Source organism: Trichoderma breve, chromosome 3 (genome assembly GCF_028502605.1).
Source record: "Trichoderma breve strain T069 chromosome 3, whole genome shotgun sequence".
In the NCBI taxonomy this organism is placed as follows: Eukaryota; Fungi; Ascomycota; class Sordariomycetes; order Hypocreales; family Hypocreaceae; genus Trichoderma; species Trichoderma breve.
The window spans coordinates 483,302-502,297 of record NC_079234.1 but is presented as its reverse complement, the minus strand read 5'-3'; the positions used below and the strand labels follow the sequence as shown (position 1 = coordinate 502,297).

The following is an 18,996-nucleotide window of genomic DNA, read 5'->3' as shown; positions in this document are numbered from 1 at the left end:
TTGACATGAATATCTGTTTCTCTTATGGTAGAGACATGGCATTGATTGGCTTGAATACTGGCTTTTAGTCAAATATAGTAACTCGTAAAGAGTGGCGATTTATATGAAGATATGACTGGTCGAATGCAATCTTGTTAGTATTAGTGGTTATTCGCCTTAGTTAGCAGTGGCTCTATTTTAGGACAAGTGCATATTTACTTATGTTGTTTACATAACATGTTGCAACAGACATAGAAACTCGTAAGCAAGCAGATTCGTGATGGGGAATTTGGAGATTGAGGGCTGGAAATACGATAGAGTTATAGATTACTCATGATCTTGAATCCCGAGATCCGGTTAATGACGGCTGACTAATCAAAGAGAGCGAAATAATCCACAGAACTAGTTACTCCCCTTTTATCCGCGTTGCCGCCATTTCTGTCTCCGCAATCTCGACATTGACAGGCCGCCAGTTAAAACAGTCATGTCTCACAATCTCATTGATATCGTTGCCGACGGCGACACGTTGATAATCATTCCAGTTGGGGATGGTTCAGACACAGGGGGTTCCGTGTCTGACGTGGGAGCTGTGGTAGATGAAGAATCTGTAGTGGATGGCGAGAAAGATTGGGCAGATGTTGAGACTATCACGGACCTGAAAGTTATCGCAAATCAGGAAACTGGGACAACAGCAAATGAGTCTATCCGCGCTGCAAAGAGACTGAAGTTATCAGATGGATCCCATGCAGGTAAGTGTCAACGGCTTGGGTAACCCAGCTCGCTGGACCCTCGAATACTAAAGCTCAATAGAGCCAGAGACTGGTACCACCGAAGCTAGTCAAGAAATATTTCATTTCAGAGTTTCGATGAGGCATCTGGTACTGGCCTCTCCTCGTGCAAAGGCTGTTTTACAAGGTCCCTTTAAAGAATCCACGCCGCATGAATCCGATGGCCTTCTTCACTGGCAGCTTGCACCTATTTTTGACCCAACAGCTTTTGAGACGGTGATGCGAATAGTTCATGCACAGAACAAAAAGGTTCCTGAAGAGGTAACGCTCGAACAGTTAGCGAATATTGCAGCCATTGTGGATGATTTGCAATGCCAAGAGTCGGTTGACTTCTTCGCCTCGTTGTGGGCGAAAAAGTTGGCAATCAAGCCACCAGAAGAGATAAACGTAGACTTGGCAAGGTGTATTTTGATAAGTACAGTGTTTGGGTTGAAAGGGCTCTATGAAAGCTCGACATTGCAGGCGATCCTCAGCTCAACTGGTTCCATGCCGGTCTTTGGATTGCCCATTTCTCCCGACGCCTTAGGTGAGAATCTTCGATTACAGATTGCAATTGAAAGCTAACAAAGATGAAAGATGCCATAGATAATGCTCGCAAGGATTTATTGAGAAGGAGATTGAGAAGATTGCTAACAATTGCCGAAAAGTATAAAAACCCTAGGCTCTGTCTCTCATGCAGAGCTGGAAGCCTCGGGTTAATGCACGTCAACATGCATGCGAATAATCTTCCCATGGATTCTTCGAAAGAGCTGACTAATGAATCTCTGAAGCAACTTGATATAAAGGTCAAATGTTTTGCCTATCCACAAGTGGATTACAGAGACTTGTGTAAAGCTTCACACAAGCAACACGGACTGCATCCCTCTTTGGAGGAAGATATCAATCACTTCATAAAGCACTTTTACACAAACATTCCGAAATTAAAGCTTCGCTGAATATGCTGTCAAACTTGAAATTCAGCAATCAGCAGCCTTTATTAGTTCTGGCATGCAATGGGGCCATCAATCATGAGCGAAAGAAATGCTGACATTGGGTTAAGAAATATCATCGTTTAGGATCATATGCTCGAAATTGATGAGAATTCAACATTAATGTAATGAGGTAGATATCACGCACCTATAATTGGACCTAGTAATAAAGGCAAATTGATCAACAGAACATAAACCGCTATCTAACATCAATTTCGTGGAGGCAGCCGCGATTCAGTGTCCTAAGCTACCTATGTAGCTATGCCATATCACGTATTTTATGTTTACAGGTAAGTAGTGATTGTTGCAGATACTACCTATGGCTTGGTATGTGAAGAATGTAACGATAGTAGCTGTACTAGAAGAAGGCAGTAACAGCAGCTGATGCAACCAGATAGAAGAATCAGGTAGGTAACCATTGTTTTCTCTCCATCTCATTACAACGAATCTTCTGTACTACTTAGTCTCCGTATTGCTAAATGTTCGAGTTGAGGTACTAGATAAGGAAGCACTCCCTTCTGTGATGACAGCAGTGAAGTCTGGTATTGATTGCTCTTATGGTAGATAAGTATGTACCTTCCACGGCGTCGGAAACAAGTGGAGATTTAACGTCTATGTCATTACTAGCGTCCCATATGAATACAGGGACTAAAATGTAGTTTGACATTGCGCTAAATTGGGAACAGTTGCAGACCAATTGTCTGGCTTCAAAGAACAACCTCCAACGACAACGACTTCTGACAGAAAGACATCGGACGAAATGCCAAACAGCTGTCAAGTCCAAAAATGCATGCACAATGCGGATGACTAATCAATGCAGAAGAAAAGCTGCCTCAGGCAGCGAGCAGCTAGCACAAGTTAATTGCTGAAGTGCAACTCCATCAAACGCATAATTCAGCATCTTCTTTCCTTGAAGCTTCTTTTCTGGCAACACCACCGACTGCAGCAACCATGACTTCTCGTCACGTTGACATCGATCCAGATGGAGACACGCTGATTATTCTCCCCAGAATCACGGCCGAAGGCGATGACAAGAATGAGCCATCCCAAGTGACGTTCAAAACGTCCATGAAGCATCTCACTTTAGCATCTATTCGTGCAAAGAAGGTGCTGCAGGGATGCTTCAGTGAGGCTACACCACAAGTATCAGATGGGCTTCGCCATTAGAAGTTCGATCCCATGTTCGATCCCGACGCCTTTGAGATTGTTCTGCGCATCGTTCACGCACAACTCCACAAGCTCCCGAAGGAATTATCACTCGCCACGATGACACAAGTTGCCATCATTGCCGATGATTTGCAATGCAGCGACCCAATCGCACATTTTGCTCAACAGTGGGGTTCAAATAACGACTTTTGGTCAGCATCGAACACATGGATCGATTTGTCCAGGAAGATTTTCATATGTTCAGTCTTTCAGTTGAAGGACAAGTTCTCTTGGTTAACACAAGCTGCGATAATTCACTCTTTAAAGAAAGTGTCCAGCTACGGTATCCCTGTTCCTCAGCAGATCCTCCGTAAGTACCTAGGGCTGTATTGTTCATTCCTATTTTGTTTCATTACTGACAGAAACGGTAGATGCCATAGAAGAGAAGCGGACAATTTTGATGAAGGAACAATTAAAGTACCTCTTTACCGTGGAAAAGGAGCTGCAAGACGAAACCCTTTGTTGGGAATGCAGAGCGCAGAACTTTGGTTTTCTCAAATACAACCTACTTCTACACCAGCTTCCTGCATCAGAGTCGTCAGAGCTATGGGCAAATATTACATGCCAAGTACTGAAGGAAAAAATGCAGAAGTTCAAATATGCGACACGTACTGGATGTCAGTACAAATCAGGGTTGAAACATCCTTCATTTAAGAAGCAAATCACGGAGGCTTTGAAGGTATCTAATGCGGGACTGGATCCTGCTTTATTTCTGAATACTGCTGCGGCGGCCAAGTAACGCGCAATGCAGATGCGACCTCAAGGAGTTGCTTGATTGTTCAGTTTTCTACCTAGTGGTTTAAACTTGTGATTCTAACGAGGTGGTTTCCTCATGATGTAATTCAGAACCATGGTTCCCAGTATAGCAGAATAAAGTTCATAAATTGAAGTCTAAAATACGAAGGGTAGATCTATGCCATCTCCTACACCACAATTAATACAGTCTGAATATGAACCACAACAGTACATGTAAACTCCGTCTCCAGTCTCACACTTGGACACGCTTCTGTCTCTGCTTCACAAGCTCACCCAATCCACGAGGTCTGCGCCAGCCACAAAGTTCTGTTATTCCACGTCGGGTCGGAAACAGTGACGGAGGAATTAATGTTGAGATTGACCGTCGTCGCCTGCTTTCCATAGCGAGGAAATGCGAATCCCAGCGGCCCGGCATCAGGCTCTCCGCACTTTGCGAATCCAGCAATAGCATGCTGCATGATGCTAGCAACATGAGGATCTACACCTGCAGCGCCGTCATAGAATGTATATGCAATGTCGCTTCCATGGATAGCCGGCGGCACTGAAAATTCCCATGCATGCACTTCTGTTCCACGATGGATAGTAGTTTGAAGCAGGGCTTGGTGGGCAGTAGCAAAGTACATCTCGTTCGCCATCAAGATGTTTCTGTCAACACTAGTTGCGTACGGATGAGAGCCATCATAAACGGCGGGATATAGAGTGTTGAGCACGTAGTTGAGGTCTTTTTCTTCCATGAGCGGATAAATAGTTTGAAGTCTGTTTGCCAATGCCGTTTCATTTCCAATAGTCCGAGGATCAGTGAATAACGTACCCTCGAAGCTCGTATGAGAGGACAACAACGGAATGCCCTTGGCGAATGCACCTTCAAGCAGCAACTTGGCAGGTGGACCAGGAATGTAGACATTGTCAACAGAAGGGCTAAAGGCAAACTCATTATACGGCTCAGCTCCAATCTGTTGGACATTGGCGGCGATGAGGGCACTCGAAGGCAGTCGTCTGGCTTCCTTCAACGACTTGACATTGAGGATTTTCAGAAACTTTTGAAAGCTGCTCTCTTGCTGCGCGGGGTCAATCAAGACGGTCAGCGGTATAGACTGTACAATCGCTCTCTTGAATGGAACGGGTTGTTTGCCTCCCTGGGCAAGGAGATGGAACATGATGGATCCTGCACCAGCTGATTCGCCCATGACAGTGACGTTGTCAGGGTCTCCACCGAACTTGGCAATATTCTCCTGCACCCATTGCAGAGCAAGGCGCTGATCGTACAATCCTGCGTTGGCTGTGCCGTCCTTTTGCATCGTAGGTCCTGCAAGAAAGCCAAACGCGCCGAGGCGGTAATTCATGGCGACCCAGATAATTCCATCGCTTCCGTCCTCTTGAGAAGCAGAGATGATACGATTGGGACTGCCCCACGACTCCTTTGATCCGCTTACGTACCCTCCTCCCTGGTTATGTCGTTAGCTGCTGTTGAGCAAGAAATGTGATGTCAGATTTACTTACATAAATCCATACTAGAACAGGAGCTTTTTTACCGTGGGACTTCTTTTTATCCAAGACAGCTTTGGGAACAATCACATCTAAGACCAAACAGTCTTCTGTAGTTCGCGGATCTGTGGTCTGAGGAGTGCTGTTGGCGATTTTCTCAGCCTCGGTGTAGTTGAAAGACGAAAGCTGGTTCGTTGCCCATGCAGTTGCAAACTGTATCGCGGTGATTGTCCAGTTAGGGGAAGTTTGGGGGCAGATTTTGCCAATGCTGCCATCCTGTATGGTCTTTTTGACGCCCTTGGGTGGGATGGGAGCTCTCCAGCGTAGAGATCCTACCGGTGGCTCAGCGTAAGGGATGTTGGTGAAGTTGTAGGCCTTGATTGTGTCCTAGAGAGTTGGTTAGCCTAAGGAGTGACTGGATATGTGACAGGGACGGACATTGTATGATATGGCACGATGGACTTGGTATCCCAAATCAACAATTGGCAGAGATGGATGGCTCGTGGCATGAGCTCCCAATGCAAGGGTGGAAAGCAGAAGAATATCGAATCTGTGCATCTTGAGGCGTCTTCCGGATCCGACTCTGATGTGAAGACTTTGAGCATATGAAGGGCAAGTGATTGTGGCATTTATATACGTAGAGAACTTTGTTATATCCAACGAGTAGATCACAGTCTCTGTCTTTGATGACTAGATATTTCCTATAACGGCAGTACATTACCAACAATCATCTCCGTTTCATAGCTGGGTATTTCCAAATCTGGCAATACATGTTCAGGGGTACAGCGAATCACTGCATGGGTAAATCTGCAATAGGCAGCCATACGCAGGAGAATATTGACAAGCATATCGAAGACTAATGAGGAGCCAAGTTTCACTATTCTCCGGCCCTCGGTTATCGATGGGTCCTAATTAGCGTGACAGGTAGCTGATCCTTGGTATGCCACTATTCAAACGACTATAGGCATTACAAATGTTCTCCGGCAGTTCGTTGCGGGACAAGGACGAGGCTATTTAAGTCTGAAATAGCATCGAACCAAGCCATTTCAGGTAAAACAGAGGTTCGTGGATGAATGTAAAGCTTTGACTGCATTGGTTAGATCGGATCCCCGACGGCGTCGGTCTCTTCGAATAGCCCGACAATCCAGTCCGTTATATAATAGTGTTAAATGCAGCGAATGATGTTGAAAACAGCTAGGTATCGACACAGTGTAGTCTTTTAATATATGTTTCAAGGAAAATATGTAGGGTTCGTGGTCGTGATGACGACGCTATTGCCTTGCTCTAGTTGACGCATTTGTCAGCAATGGTTAGTATTGACGTTTCATCATTGGGTATAGCAGCTTAGGAAATGTTAAACTGTTAGCATTATACTGATTGATCGATAATTGCTATAGATGGTATACTGGTGAAAGTGTCTTGCTCATTCGTCCATCCTATAAATACGTCCTTCAGTCCTTATCTCATGTTAGATACACATATAATCAGGATAGGAACAATATCTTATCACCATGGCTTTCTGTATTACAAGACCAGTATGATAAAAGTCTATTCACTCCTAATCTTACACTCATTTGAAACGGAAACCACAAATCCAGCCAAGCCAAACGCTATCCACGAATCAAGTACCTCCAAGAAATGACCTCCCCCAAAGTAACACTACCTTTCAACTCAAATCCTCCATCAAGAAGACATCTCCAATGAAAAAACCAAGTCATCCAGCAGTGTAAGCGCAACCCTCAACGCACGCACCCAATATGACCACAGCATCAGCCACAACTCAATAAACGCTCCACCTCCACCATCATCACGGTGACACAGCCCGTCTAATGATCCAACCAATATCTCCCCTCGGCTACATACATGCCCCCCATCAAACAAATCACCGATGCAATACCATTCCGATGCATCTACCCGGACACAAACATGAGCCTGTGTCATCCCACCCATTCCCATCATGGCCATCCAATCATTCACCTGCGAAGCGAAGTCAAAGTACACAAAAGCCCACCACAGCAGTAAAGCCACAGCGGGAGGGAAAGGTGGACCGGCTTGAGCCCACGAGCTAGTTGGTGTGGATAGTAGAGCGCATCACTGGCGTCATGTAACAGAATAGCACATACGTCGAGCGTTGACAGGCTCGAGAGGTGCATGCATACGAGGTGTCTCGATGTTGATAGCTGTCATGTCCCTCTTTTCTGACTCATACACGGGATAGTCACCCGATTTCCCCATCGCTGGGAGAGTCAAGCACGACTGATTGATCTTACGACATATGTGTGCGCTGTTTCCTTTGTGTTTGACGCCTGGCTTACATGTAGTCCAACATTGATCAGTTGATGCTGTCTCGAGGTATACATCGCCGCCTTAGGATACTTAGTATGCTTTGTTCTCTACAATCCACAACACCAAATCACCCCACCTCTTTAGTGAAAAAGAAGAATAAGAAGAAAAACTAGAAGAATGTCAAAGCCTAGTTAACTATACCTACTAGACACTCATACAACAAGCCCAACCAAAATGTCACCGCCACGTGGCTAGCCTCTAGAGGCACCTCCCCATCCAGCCCCAGCAAATCACTTCCCAGCGACATTACAATCACGTACCCGTTGAAGAAGAAAAAAAATAAATTAAAAATAACTCAATAACAGGAAACTAGAAAAGATCCCTCGCGGGAGATGGCATACGTCGCAAATATAAAAAAAGCGAATATAGACGAAACGAAACGGCGCTTCGGCGGACGCCCGCTCCCGATGCCGTGCGACTGGCTCGCTAAAAAACGTGGGATTTTCTGTCTGCATGGAGATGGATATCTAACATATGTCCTGTTTTGGTTGCTGGAATGGGTGGATGTTGCATTGTGCGGAGCGTACATGTAAAGACCGGGCATTGTCCTATTCCCATATTAAAAAATAGGACAAGGTAGCAGCAAGCAGTATTGCATTAGATTATACAGATTACAACATACAGATACAGGGCACGTTTCATCACGACCACAAAACCGCCCTCTCTATCTATCGACATGTAAGGTATTTATCGACGCCGAGAAATCCCCATTAAACAATCCCTTGCATCTTCCATATCAAATACTCCTCCCAGGTATCTGTACATACATACACAACCCACTGGGCACAAAGCGGACCCCCGTCCGTCTGCGGCCTCGGATACGAACTTTACAGGAAATCCCAGGCTCTTGGGCACGACTTTGCCACTTGGGTACAGCGAAAATCGCCCTTGTCATTGTTCTGATACCCAAAACCCGGGCCAGCTGAAAAGAAAAAGAAAAATATGGAGTAGCATCAACACAAAATAAAGAAAACCTGGTGACAATTCTCACCCATGTATGCACATGTCCCCGTCTACCTTCTTTTTAGGAAAATACAGCGCCAGCATCCTCCATCCATCCCCATATAAAAAACTGCAACATGCTGGCTGCTTGTCTTGTTTCCCCGCAAAAATGTGAATCTCACCGTCCTATCACTCCATCCCAAGACTCCATCTGCCTCGCCGTAAACGCACATTACTGGGAGACACATACATACATACATGCGTAACAAATGATAGTAATGCGTGCGTATTCGTACATACATATTCTCTTACTTACATACCGCATCGCCCAAAGCCCACGGACCCGTACATTGCATCCCGCCCGCACCACGCAAGTAAGCAGAAGCAACGCAAAGCAGCGTACCGGCACCGAGAGAATCCACGCTTATCCGCTCATCCGCAGTCCTACCTTTAATAACCGGGTAAAGAAAATAGGACATTGTCATTTCCCATCTAGAAATATACAATCAAGATGGTAAAGTACCAATTCCAACTCAAGTAACGTATAGGCGTAGATACCACGTAGCTATACAAACTTCCTAAAAAAGCCCTCATAGCTTAGTAGTAGTCCTCGGTTCATACAACGTCTCCAACTCTCCTCCAACCTGCCTATGCTGTCACTCGCGTGCTACCACAGCGATACGATACGATACCGATTCCCCCATGCTACTGTACAGCACAAAAGAAACCCCAATGCAACAAAGCTTCCACGAACCCCAAAAACAGCTCTCGCGTCATACTAACCCACCACCCGCAAAAAACCCACACCCACACGTCAATGTAGCATCGCGCACGTCACAATCAAGTCAAGCACTGCGAAAAGAAGAAGACAAAGGTTAGATTGACAGAAAAAATCTCTCTGTTTGAATTTATTTTGTTTTTGTACACGATGTAAAAAAAAAATCCTATCGCTCGCTTATCCCAATGCATCTCCTCTTTTTATCCTTGCTTCCCCTCCTCCTCCTTCTATCATTAGGTCTCTCTTTTCTCTTTTCGGGCCATTCCATTCGCATACTTTCAATGACATCTTGTTGATGCATCATTCCAACTCTTTTCGTTTCTTTAGTGGCCATTCAATCCAACAGCCCCAACTAATCAGAGCTGGTCTGACGTACGGCGCAGTAGCCATATGACTAACTAGAGAAAACTGCTGTCCCGAAACCGGGAAAGCTGCAAAGGAAAAAAAAAAATAACTCCAAGGGTGCTATGCATGTCCCATTTCCCCGCCCCAGAATTCGGGGCGTAGTGTGTGTGTGTGTGTGGTGGTTGTAATTTTTTAGTGTAAGTTGTAGCGCAGTGTATATGGCAGGTGTGCGTGGTCGTGTCGTGTCGTGTCTAAGAAGAATAACAAAAATTATGCACGCTTTTTTCTCCCAAATCATGATCAAACGCCGACCCCCGCTTATCTACAGGTGGGTGTGTGGTCTATGTAACATGATGAAAAGAGCATGTAGAGAAAACAAGGGCGCGAGACGGGTGGCTCCATGCTGAGGTTTCCTCGCTCGCCGGGTCCAGGTTTTGTTGTCGCTGCTGGACAGGTTGAGCTGCGAGACATGAAGCATCTCGTGGTGGTGTGTGGATAGTGTCGGAAGGAGTGACTAGAGTCGGGTATCATTTCGTTCATATTAAGTAATAAGGCGTTAAGTAGAAAAAAAAGTGTTTCGCGTGAGACAATGTTCATGGTTGTTTGCCGGCGCTGCAATGTTCTATGGTGGTTGGTCGTCAAGTCGTGGGTCAATCAATATAGCAAAGTCGTTCTGTTGGAAAATGCGGTGAGATCCAAACAGATGGTAAGAAAAAGAAGAAAAAATGTGAAACAAAATCAGAGGCGTAGCTTTTCCGCAAGGTTCTTCCAGAATCGCGGTGTCTTCTCCTCGCTTCGGGCTCGCACCATGTAGGCATCCCGCTGCATGGGCCCGACAATGTCTTCGTCACCGCGGCCAGGGAACTTGCCCTCGGCGTCCAGGGCCTCCAGCATCTGCGGGACGGCGCTGGGCAAACAGCCCCTCCTGCCCCGCCACTGCATGGCTGCGTAGATGTCGTCGTGGCGGTTCTGGCTCTGGGCCTTGCTGGACGGGTTGGCGCTCTCGGAGCGGCCACGTCCGCGGCCTCGGCTGCGGCTGCGAGACATGACTGAGGCCGTGGTCATTGGCTGGGTACGGCGCACAATGTCTGTGTAGAAACCCTTCCACTTGCGCTCAATCTCGGCCCACTTGGCCTCCGTCATGCCGTACGTCTTGCTCGTCTGGCCGTAGTGCTCGCCGGTGCGGACCAGGTGCTTGGTGTAAGCAACCCTTGCGGCGTCCCAGTCGTCGCAGAACTTGGTGACAGACTCGGCTGTAAGCTCGTCAACGCCATAAGGCATGGGCGTGATAGTAAAGTTGGCGTGGCCCAGGCGGTCGGACCACTCGTCCTGGTCTTGTAGGATGGACGGCGGCAGGGGCAGTGGAAGCTCCGTCATGACCGAGACGTGGCGGAGAGACGACATGGACGGCTTGGAGCCGAGAGACTGCCGGGGAGTCGGGACAACGCGAGGGGAGTGGACCTCCGTGGCGGCCGACGACGGCGCAATGCTGGGCGACTGGAGGGGAGAGGGCTGCGGAGGCTTTCCGAGCGGGTCGGTCATGAGCGGAGGCAGCAAGGGGGTCGTGGCCATGGCCCTGTCGCGCTCGATGCCTGACCGCTCCTCGCGGCTGAACTCGCCCGAGTGCATGTCCAGGCTGTCGGTGCTCTCGTACGTCTCGTAGAATGGCATGGCCGGCGGGGGCATAGGCGAGTCGTCCAGAAGCACGGGGAACTGGCGAGTGGGAGAGGACATGGAGGACGAGCGGCTGGAAGCGGCTCCAGACAAGACGTTTTCCATGCTCCGCTCAGTGGTGGGCGAGGTCATGAGGCCCGTGATGCTGTTTGCCTTTCGCTGAGACTTCCATCGCGCAATGCTGGGGAAGCGGTTGCCGAGTCGAGAGGTGATGGCAGTAAAGGTCGATTCGCCGCTCATGATACGCTTCTTCTTGGGATACTGGGAATCGCCGGAGAAATCGCTGTCGCTGAGAAAGCCGAGATCGTAGTCAATGTCGAGCTCGCCCGCCATCTCGCCGTGCAGGAGCTCCTGGGAGGTATTGGTGTGTTCGCATGCCTGGTCGCCTACATAATGGGGAAAACAGATTGGTCAGTCATGGAAGCCCACCAGCATAGGCTTTGAGGGCACCACTTACATAGACAGTACATGCCAAGGTTGTCGCTCAGGTCATCGTCGGATTCCTCCTCTTCCTCCAGCTCCTCCTCTCGTTCCAAAGGCTCTTCCTGGACATCAGGCAGCTGGCGGATGCTGGATTTGGAGGCCGTGGCATGCTGGGCCACGGGTGAAGCAGGCCCCTCTTGCGGGGTGATCTGCGGCAACTCGAGAGAGGAGGTTGAGCTGGAGTAGCGCAGGGGAACGCCTCGATTGGAAAAGGTGGGAGTCAGGGGCGAGGCAACGTCGGAGGACGAAGAATTCGTAGTATAGTAGACGTATGAAAGGTCACATGCTTCGAGAGAGACGCCCTCGTCCATGGCGCCGCTCTTGCGATCCTGAGCCAACTGCGGCAGCAGCAGGTCTCTAATCTGGGGCGACATGCCTCCCTCCCACAGCGGCGAGGTCGAGGTCGGAGTCGGTTGTCGAAGTCGAAGCTGATATTGGATATCGTAGCAGCAACGGTAGCAGGCGGGTAAGACGGGGTAATCAAGGTCTGGTGAGATAGAAGGACGGGTTGCTTTGTTTGTAAGCTGGTCTTGCGCGAGTACGGAGCACCGGGGCGTCAAGTCAGTGGTGGTGTTCGGGGGGGTATAGCGACAGTCGACGTCGAGGACAAAGAAATTGAAGAGCAGAAACACAATGGCTCTATCGCGGTCGACACGGTCTATGTAGGATATCGAGGTCTTGAGGGGAGGGAACGAAAGGAAGCGGGAACAAGCACGTAAAAAAGAGTCAACGGATGGAAAAGACGAAGTGGAGACCGACGATTTTGCCTGTGTGTGTGTGGCAGCAAGGCTAAAAGGTGCTCCGGACGTGTGGTAGCAGCAAGTTGAAGTTACAGCGAGTGGCCTCTGCTAAAACTAGCAGGGGGGACCCCACCAGCAGGGATTAGGTCGGCATCAGAAGCTACAAAAGATACAACGATACAAAGCCCATTTTAGCGCGAGTGTACAAAGATACTTGGGTACAACGATACATGGTGACAAAGGTGACATGGGGGACAGACCCATTGAGAGAGAGCACAGGACACAGGACTCTCTGCTGGTTAGGCGACATTAGCGTGGGTGGGTAGCACTTGGACTGGCCTTGGACTGAGTCGAATGGATTGAATTGGGTCCCAACGGTACGTACCCAAAACAGCCCCGTATGGGTCTCTGGGCTGGCTGTCTTCTGCCCTGCACTGCACCGGTACCGCCAGTCTCTGTCCAGTGGCTTAGGCTTGCTCTGATTCTTTTGGCTTCCAGCGTCCAGTCTCTCGCTCTCGTCTCCCAGCTTCTCCGGCAGCGGGCCTTGGCTGGGCTTGCTGGGCTGCTCAGGCGCTAGAAAGCAGTGGCGTGTCTGCGCTTTTGCCTGCGGCCGAGGCCAGGGTGAAGGGCCTCTACTGAACTGGCTGGCAAACAATGGCTGGGCTGGGACGGACTGGGCTCTGCTGGGCTCTGCTGTTGTCCTTGATCTGTGCTGGGCTTGCAAGTCCGAGTGCTTGGACGGGGACAAAGACCTCCAAGGCCTATATCCGATGCCCATACAATATGGAGTAGAATATGTAGAGAATTCCGTGCCCGTACAGTACACAATATACAATACGCAATACATTATGCACCATAGCAGCATCAGCCAGCCTCTTCTTCCCCTCTACTCTACTCTCCCTGCAAGCACATGCCGTCAACGCATCTTCTCTCTGCCTGCGCACGTCCCGCGGCGCTGCTACCGGCGGTCTGCACAAAGTACCACGGACCCGGAAGCACTGCCAGCGCAGCCGTGGCGGGGCTGTACCGGATACCCCATCGCCATGTTTCGCACCTGCGGGCCGGCCATGGCAGCCCAGCCCAGGCTGTATCGGTCAGGTCAGCCAGCCATTTTTTTCTTTTTTTTCAGTGTCAGCGGTCCTCCTCGCGCTCCTCCATGCTAGTGGGCGGCGAAAGAAGAGAAAAACTTCGCTGGGATCAAATGCATGCTCCATGCAATCAGCGGCGTAGCTTAGAGACCGGAGTTAGTAAGCAGCGATGGGAGGGAGAAAACACCTATCCAGTCCATACTCCGTAGTTGAGCGGCAAAAAAAAAAAAAAATTACTGAGGGCGCTAGAAGCCGAAGACGCACGAGACCTCGGCCAAGCTGCTAAGAAAAGAAACATTTGCCCCGGAGCGCTGAAGATGATCGGCCTTAAGCGCCCACCTCTAGACGATGGCAAGACAACATAGACAAACTGCATAGAGCAAGAGAGAGGCCAGGCGCCCAACAGTGGCGTGTTTGCTTGCTGTTTGTTTATCGATGTGTTTGCTGCCGATATGCGCGCGCGTGTGGGTGATGCTCAGATGAATAATGCCAGGCCTATGGAGTACATGCATCCAGACGTCTACAAGCACCGTAGGTACATGTACCCAGCCGCCTTCGGGGCGTCTAGTGACAGGTGCAGCGCTGAAGCCACTGGCCCTCTAGCGAGCAGCAAGTCTGCGCCGCCACCATCCAGATGAGGCATCACATCTAGCTGTCATCAGCTTGGCTGCTCAGTATCTACACTAAGCTACTGCATCTTGATGCTCCTCGTATACTAGTTTGATTGATTAATCTTGATTTCCAGCATGAAATGCCATTGAACTGATATCAATTGATCCCTCTCGGCCCCAAAAACAACCACCTACTACGTCACGTAACCAGCTGTAAAGGTCATCTGTTGAATCATCCATACGAGTACATGCTCCATTGCCCTTCTTCCCCTCACTTCTGCCCGCCATCATCATCCATCACCGCTCTTCCTCTCCGTCATCCCACAGCATCCACCAGAGTAGCAAGCGCAAGCACAAGCATAATCCAACAAAAAACAGCACAGCCGGGGAACATCCCGTCCACGTGTTGCCGCGCTCACATTGGGCGCCTGCTGGAAACCCGGTGTGATGAGCTCTGCTCTGTGGCCTCTGGATGCAGATGCAGCTGCAGCTTCTCAAGCACGCATGCAGCCCGTCCAGCCGCCTCTTCGTCTCCCCGCCCGCTTCTCATACCCGGTCATGGTCATGGTGATGGAATAGAATAGGCGCCTTTTTTTGCTTTCGCTCTACTCCCAACTCGTCAGCAAGATCCAGATTTCGCATCTGCGCCAGCGGTTCTCTGCGCTTTGCGGTGGCTGCCAACCCCCGTCTTCCGTCTGGAGTCTGGCTCCAATCGACCCCCCCTTTGGCCGGCCTCGCTCACGACCGTCTTCCCTCTCCAATTGTCCCTCTGGTGCCCCTCCAAAGGCCGAGGCTGGGGCGCGCCAGCAAAGCACCGCCAGAATCAATCCAGTCAACAAAGTCGCGGCCAAGTCAGCGGCAAGAGGGTCGATCTGGGGGCGGTTGGGAAGCGAGACGCCAGCACTGACTGACTGACACCAGCATCATCAGACAAGACCCGGCAAAAGAGACAAGTGACCATGCTGAGGTGGGCTTAGGCTTGGGCTGGCACAGAGTTCAAAGTCCTAGGCCTACACGTGAGGGCCAGAAATGGTCAGAGGGCCATTCTGACGTGGTGCGAATGCAACGAAAAGCCGTTTTGCTGGCGATCCCTGCCACTGCCAATCCCTCTCTCGCCGAGGCAGCGCATCACGGCGAGCATCTGCCCAATCGAAACGGCCACACCACTCATTCACTGCCGGCCACTCGATTCTTCTTCTATTTTTGATTTGCTAAAAATTGTCATTGTCTCATCTACGAGTTACACCCTGCTATGCTACAGCGCTTGCAAAGTACATCTACCCGCCTGCAAGTGCTCGGATGCAAGTACAGTTGAGCAAGGCATGCATCGCTCACATTGACCAATGTCACACACATGGCGCCAACCTCGCAAACCAGAGACGCAGAATGCCTACTCGTGTACACCGCGACCCCCCATCGCCCACCGCCTTGTGCAAAGCAAAGCAAATATGGGACAAGGAGGCGGCCGTGGCGACGGCTGCGGCCGAGTCAAGCAAAGCAGTCATCCAGAGCAAGCAGAATCTTGAGCCCCGGGGAAATCGGGGGGACGAATTTCGGGGACAGCAGCGGGAGGCTCCTCCGCCTCGCCTCGAACTCACTGGGCGCTGGGGCCAACACAAGTGGCATGGACATAACCTGGCTTTAACATGGAGCCTGGTCCTGTGCCGGCATCGCTCGCTATTCAGGTGACAACAACTACGCCGGGCTCTTGTCTCGTTTCCCACATGCGGGCTTACACATCGTCTCGATCTCGTACATGATGCTCTCCAACAGCATCAACGTGGTTTCTCCAGAGCGAAAAGGGCGGCGGCGGTGACATCCAGAGGACCCGTACCAAACCCATCAAGCTTCTTGTTCCAGCATTAGCACAAACAACATCTCAGTGTGTTCGCAGCCCTATGCCGAATCAAGGCCTAGCGCCACGCTCTGGATGCGAAGAGCCTCTTACCCGGATGCACCTTTGCCAGACCGGTGTGTTTTTGCAAAGTACTCGAGCAAGTATCCCGCCATTTGGTACGGTACTTTGACCCCCTGGTTTAGCTTGAGAAGAAGGATAGAAAAAGCAAAGAGCTTGAAAAGAAGAATTCAAAGAGCGGGTTTGCAAGGGTCTTTGAGCTGGATCCGCCGCCCAGTGCCAACGCAATCGGGCCCTCTGTCTAGGCCCAATCCTTTAGACTCTGGCATCCAAGCAAAATCGGAAGACTCGAAACAGGGGAGGGTGGGAAGTGAGGGGCTCACGACCTGATCACGGCTCAACCCGAGCAGGGCTCCATGGTGGTTGAAAGGTTTTTTTTCCTAATGCTTTCCTCGCCTGCCTTTGGGGGGGATAAGTTTGGCAACTTCTTCAGCCTCCTTTATTCTCAACCCTGCACAACCCGGCTGCGCCGACTTGAATTTTTTCTTCGCCTCCCCTATGCACAGCTGTTTCAGATCAGCCTAGGGTCGGCAGTTCGTCTGGCGGCTTCCTGGGGGGTGACCAGACAGGACGATATAGCATTCCCATTAACGGCCAACGTTGCATTTCACAGAGCCAGAAAAAGGAGTCGCGAAAAAGGATCATGTCATTGTCAGACGAGTGATTGGTATGCTACTAACAATAGGAGTTTTCTGACTCTTGGACGCAGAGCAACCAACGCCATTGAGTCGGGAGAAATCGCTCCGTCTCTCAGGATTGTGCCATGATGACCGACAGGACTGAGATTGAATGCACGAAATCAAATGCTCCGCCTGTACACGCGTATTCTGTGCAGGTCATCTTGTCTTTTCTACCGGGCATCTCATTACTGATATCCCACCTGAACTCTATATCATATCTCTCCCCGTAGCATCCCAGACCTTGCCTTGTCCCGATGATCCAGCCAGAGGGGGTTAGTCAGCGCATCCCCCGGCACTGGGAACAGGAGGCCATCTCCGGAGCGCGAATCCTTGCATCTTTGGGGCTTGGCCACCAACGGCTCTCGCCAGGTTGCCAGGTTGCCATGTTGCCAGGTTGCCAGGTTCATTCATTCTTCCTAGACCCGACCACACTGGCGGGTTCCGAGATGGATGGTGGATGGCACAATTGTATCACCTTGGCACGCTATTCGACTCGAGAGGTCTGGATGAACTGAAGCCACTCGGGGGATTGCATTTAGCCATTGGGCGATTGCAGATGCTGTTGGCAGAGCCCATGTTCGTTTTTTTCCAATTTTTTCCAAATTGCAATGTGCCACTTCGATTACAGCTTTGATACGTTTTGCTCGGCGCACAACCCTCATCAACCTTGTACACCGGCTGCACGAAACATCAAGGTTTCCAATCGGCGATATTGCTTTGCTTGTGCGAGTCCAGATACCAAATTCATGTAACTACGCCTCGAACCCGGCCGGATTCGGACACCACTGCGAACGACGATACAAATCCTCGCCACCGCAAACACGGGTAACCTTTCACATGCTTTCAGGGTAAACCCAGCCTATCTCGTTGCACAGCCTACCCGCGAGGGGAAATCCCCAGATTCAAGCGCCATCACCTCCCTTCAAGCACTTGCACTTGCACAGCGTCCAGTGGTTGCATTTCTCGTACAACACTTGACTACCTAACTCATGATGGCTCCAAAAGGGGAATCTGAACAAAAAACGTCAGTTGAACAAGCGATACGCCTCTCTGTCATCGGGCCCCACTGAGGCGGTTGACTTGGGCCCTTTGAATGCGTCTAGCGCCCTCGATGTCAAAAGATTGTGGTTGTCTAGCCCTCGGGGCCACGTTTTTGGCAGTCTCCACGCACGCGACCTGGGCTAAAGAAGAAACTTGTATCTTTTTTGCGTTGGCTTGCGCCGTGCGGCTTTTCGATCTTGTTATTAGTGCCTGGAGTTTACGGAGTAGTTTACTTTTGTTCAAACGACTACAGCCACAACTAGAAGTCAGTTCCGGGGGACAACATGCTCGGCTTCTTGACTCCGTTTAACCGCTTGGTCAAAATCCTAGTTTCTTTCTTGCATATGTACGAAGAGGTTAGTGGTGAGATGGCCTGGACTTTTTGATAACGCCCTTGCAAGTGGCGGGAATTCATGGACGGAGTTTGATGGGGATTTGCTCGGATGGACGGGGGACTTCTGACCAGCCTAGAATCCACAGTTTTGCCTGTGGTGCGAAGCACTACGAAGTGGCATTAGCAGCATCTTGCAATGACTACTAACATTGCAGTGGCGTGGACTCGTTTAAAGAGTCAGTCTAGATCTTGGATAGACCGTCTGTTGCCTGGCGTGCTCGAGACGAGGTTGACGAGTTGGTGCGTGGACAACCGATTGGTCGTCTATACGACTCCATGTACTCTTTGGGGTGCCATTGGGTTGCTAGAACGGCTTAACTTGCTGCATCCACAATCTGCAGACATCGTCTGAAAGATGCAGCTCGGGGGTTGTCGTCTGGATGACAGGCTGCTCTTCCCACAAGAGCCATCTGTATGCTTATCTTGCCTTGGACTGAGGGGGCTTTTCTGCTCATCCGGGATGAACAGCTGCAGCTCTAGCCGAAAGCACATGCCGGCTCTTGTCCTACCCTCCTTCTTGGCAAGGGCTGTGTTGCCCTCTTCTGCATTTGTCGGTACCACTCGCTGCACCTTTTCCCTCACACCCCGAGGAACGAAAGTGCTGTGTCATTCCGGTCCGAGCCGTCATGCTGTGGTTTCTTGAACCCCAATCATGTAACACTCTGCCAAACGAAGCAATAATCTCCCCCTCTGCGAGAAATATATACTTGGCAGTACGTCTTTGCTACATACCAAGAAAAGTGTGGGAGCACCCAAAAGCACGTAGTTGGCGGGGAT

The 18,996-nt window shown here is 50.0% G+C and overlaps 4 protein-coding genes across 4 annotated transcripts; 2 read left to right on the top strand and 2 right to left on the bottom strand.

Moving 5' to 3' along the window:
- Positions 1–463: 463 nt before the first annotated feature.
- Positions 464–1,356, top strand: T069G_04587 (uncharacterized protein; the record flags this gene model as incomplete). The annotated part of the gene is made up of 4 exons (XM_056171797.1): positions 464–728; positions 790–1,170; positions 1,230–1,293; positions 1,353–1,356. 4 exons carry the CDS (start codon positions 464–466, stop codon positions 1,354–1,356), a joined length of 714 nt encoding a protein of 237 aa, XP_056028655.1.
- A 1,330-nt stretch (positions 1,357–2,686) lies between these two features.
- On the top strand, positions 2,687–3,680 carry T069G_04586 (uncharacterized protein; the record flags this gene model as incomplete). Its single annotated transcript, XM_056171796.1, has 3 exons — positions 2,687–2,842; positions 2,903–3,251; positions 3,313–3,680. 3 exons carry the CDS (start codon positions 2,687–2,689, stop codon positions 3,678–3,680), a joined length of 873 nt encoding a protein of 290 aa, XP_056028654.1.
- A 286-nt stretch (positions 3,681–3,966) lies between these two features.
- T069G_04585 (carboxylesterase family domain-containing protein) lies at positions 3,967–5,740 on the bottom strand (the record flags this gene model as incomplete). The annotated part of the gene is made up of 4 exons (XM_056171795.1): positions 3,967–4,755; positions 4,819–5,142; positions 5,198–5,569; positions 5,621–5,740. The coding sequence occupies 4 exons, from the start codon at positions 5,738–5,740 to the stop codon at positions 3,967–3,969; spliced, it is 1,605 nt and encodes a 534-aa protein (XP_056028653.1).
- Positions 5,741–10,331: 4,591 nt separating this feature from the next.
- T069G_04584 (uncharacterized protein) lies at positions 10,332–13,268 on the bottom strand (the record flags this gene model as incomplete). The annotated part of the gene is made up of 3 exons (XM_056171794.1): positions 10,332–11,653; positions 11,725–12,427; positions 12,876–13,268. The coding sequence occupies 3 exons, from the start codon at positions 13,266–13,268 to the stop codon at positions 10,332–10,334; spliced, it is 2,418 nt and encodes an 805-aa protein (XP_056028652.1).
- Between the last annotated feature and the right edge of the window lie 5,728 nt (positions 13,269–18,996).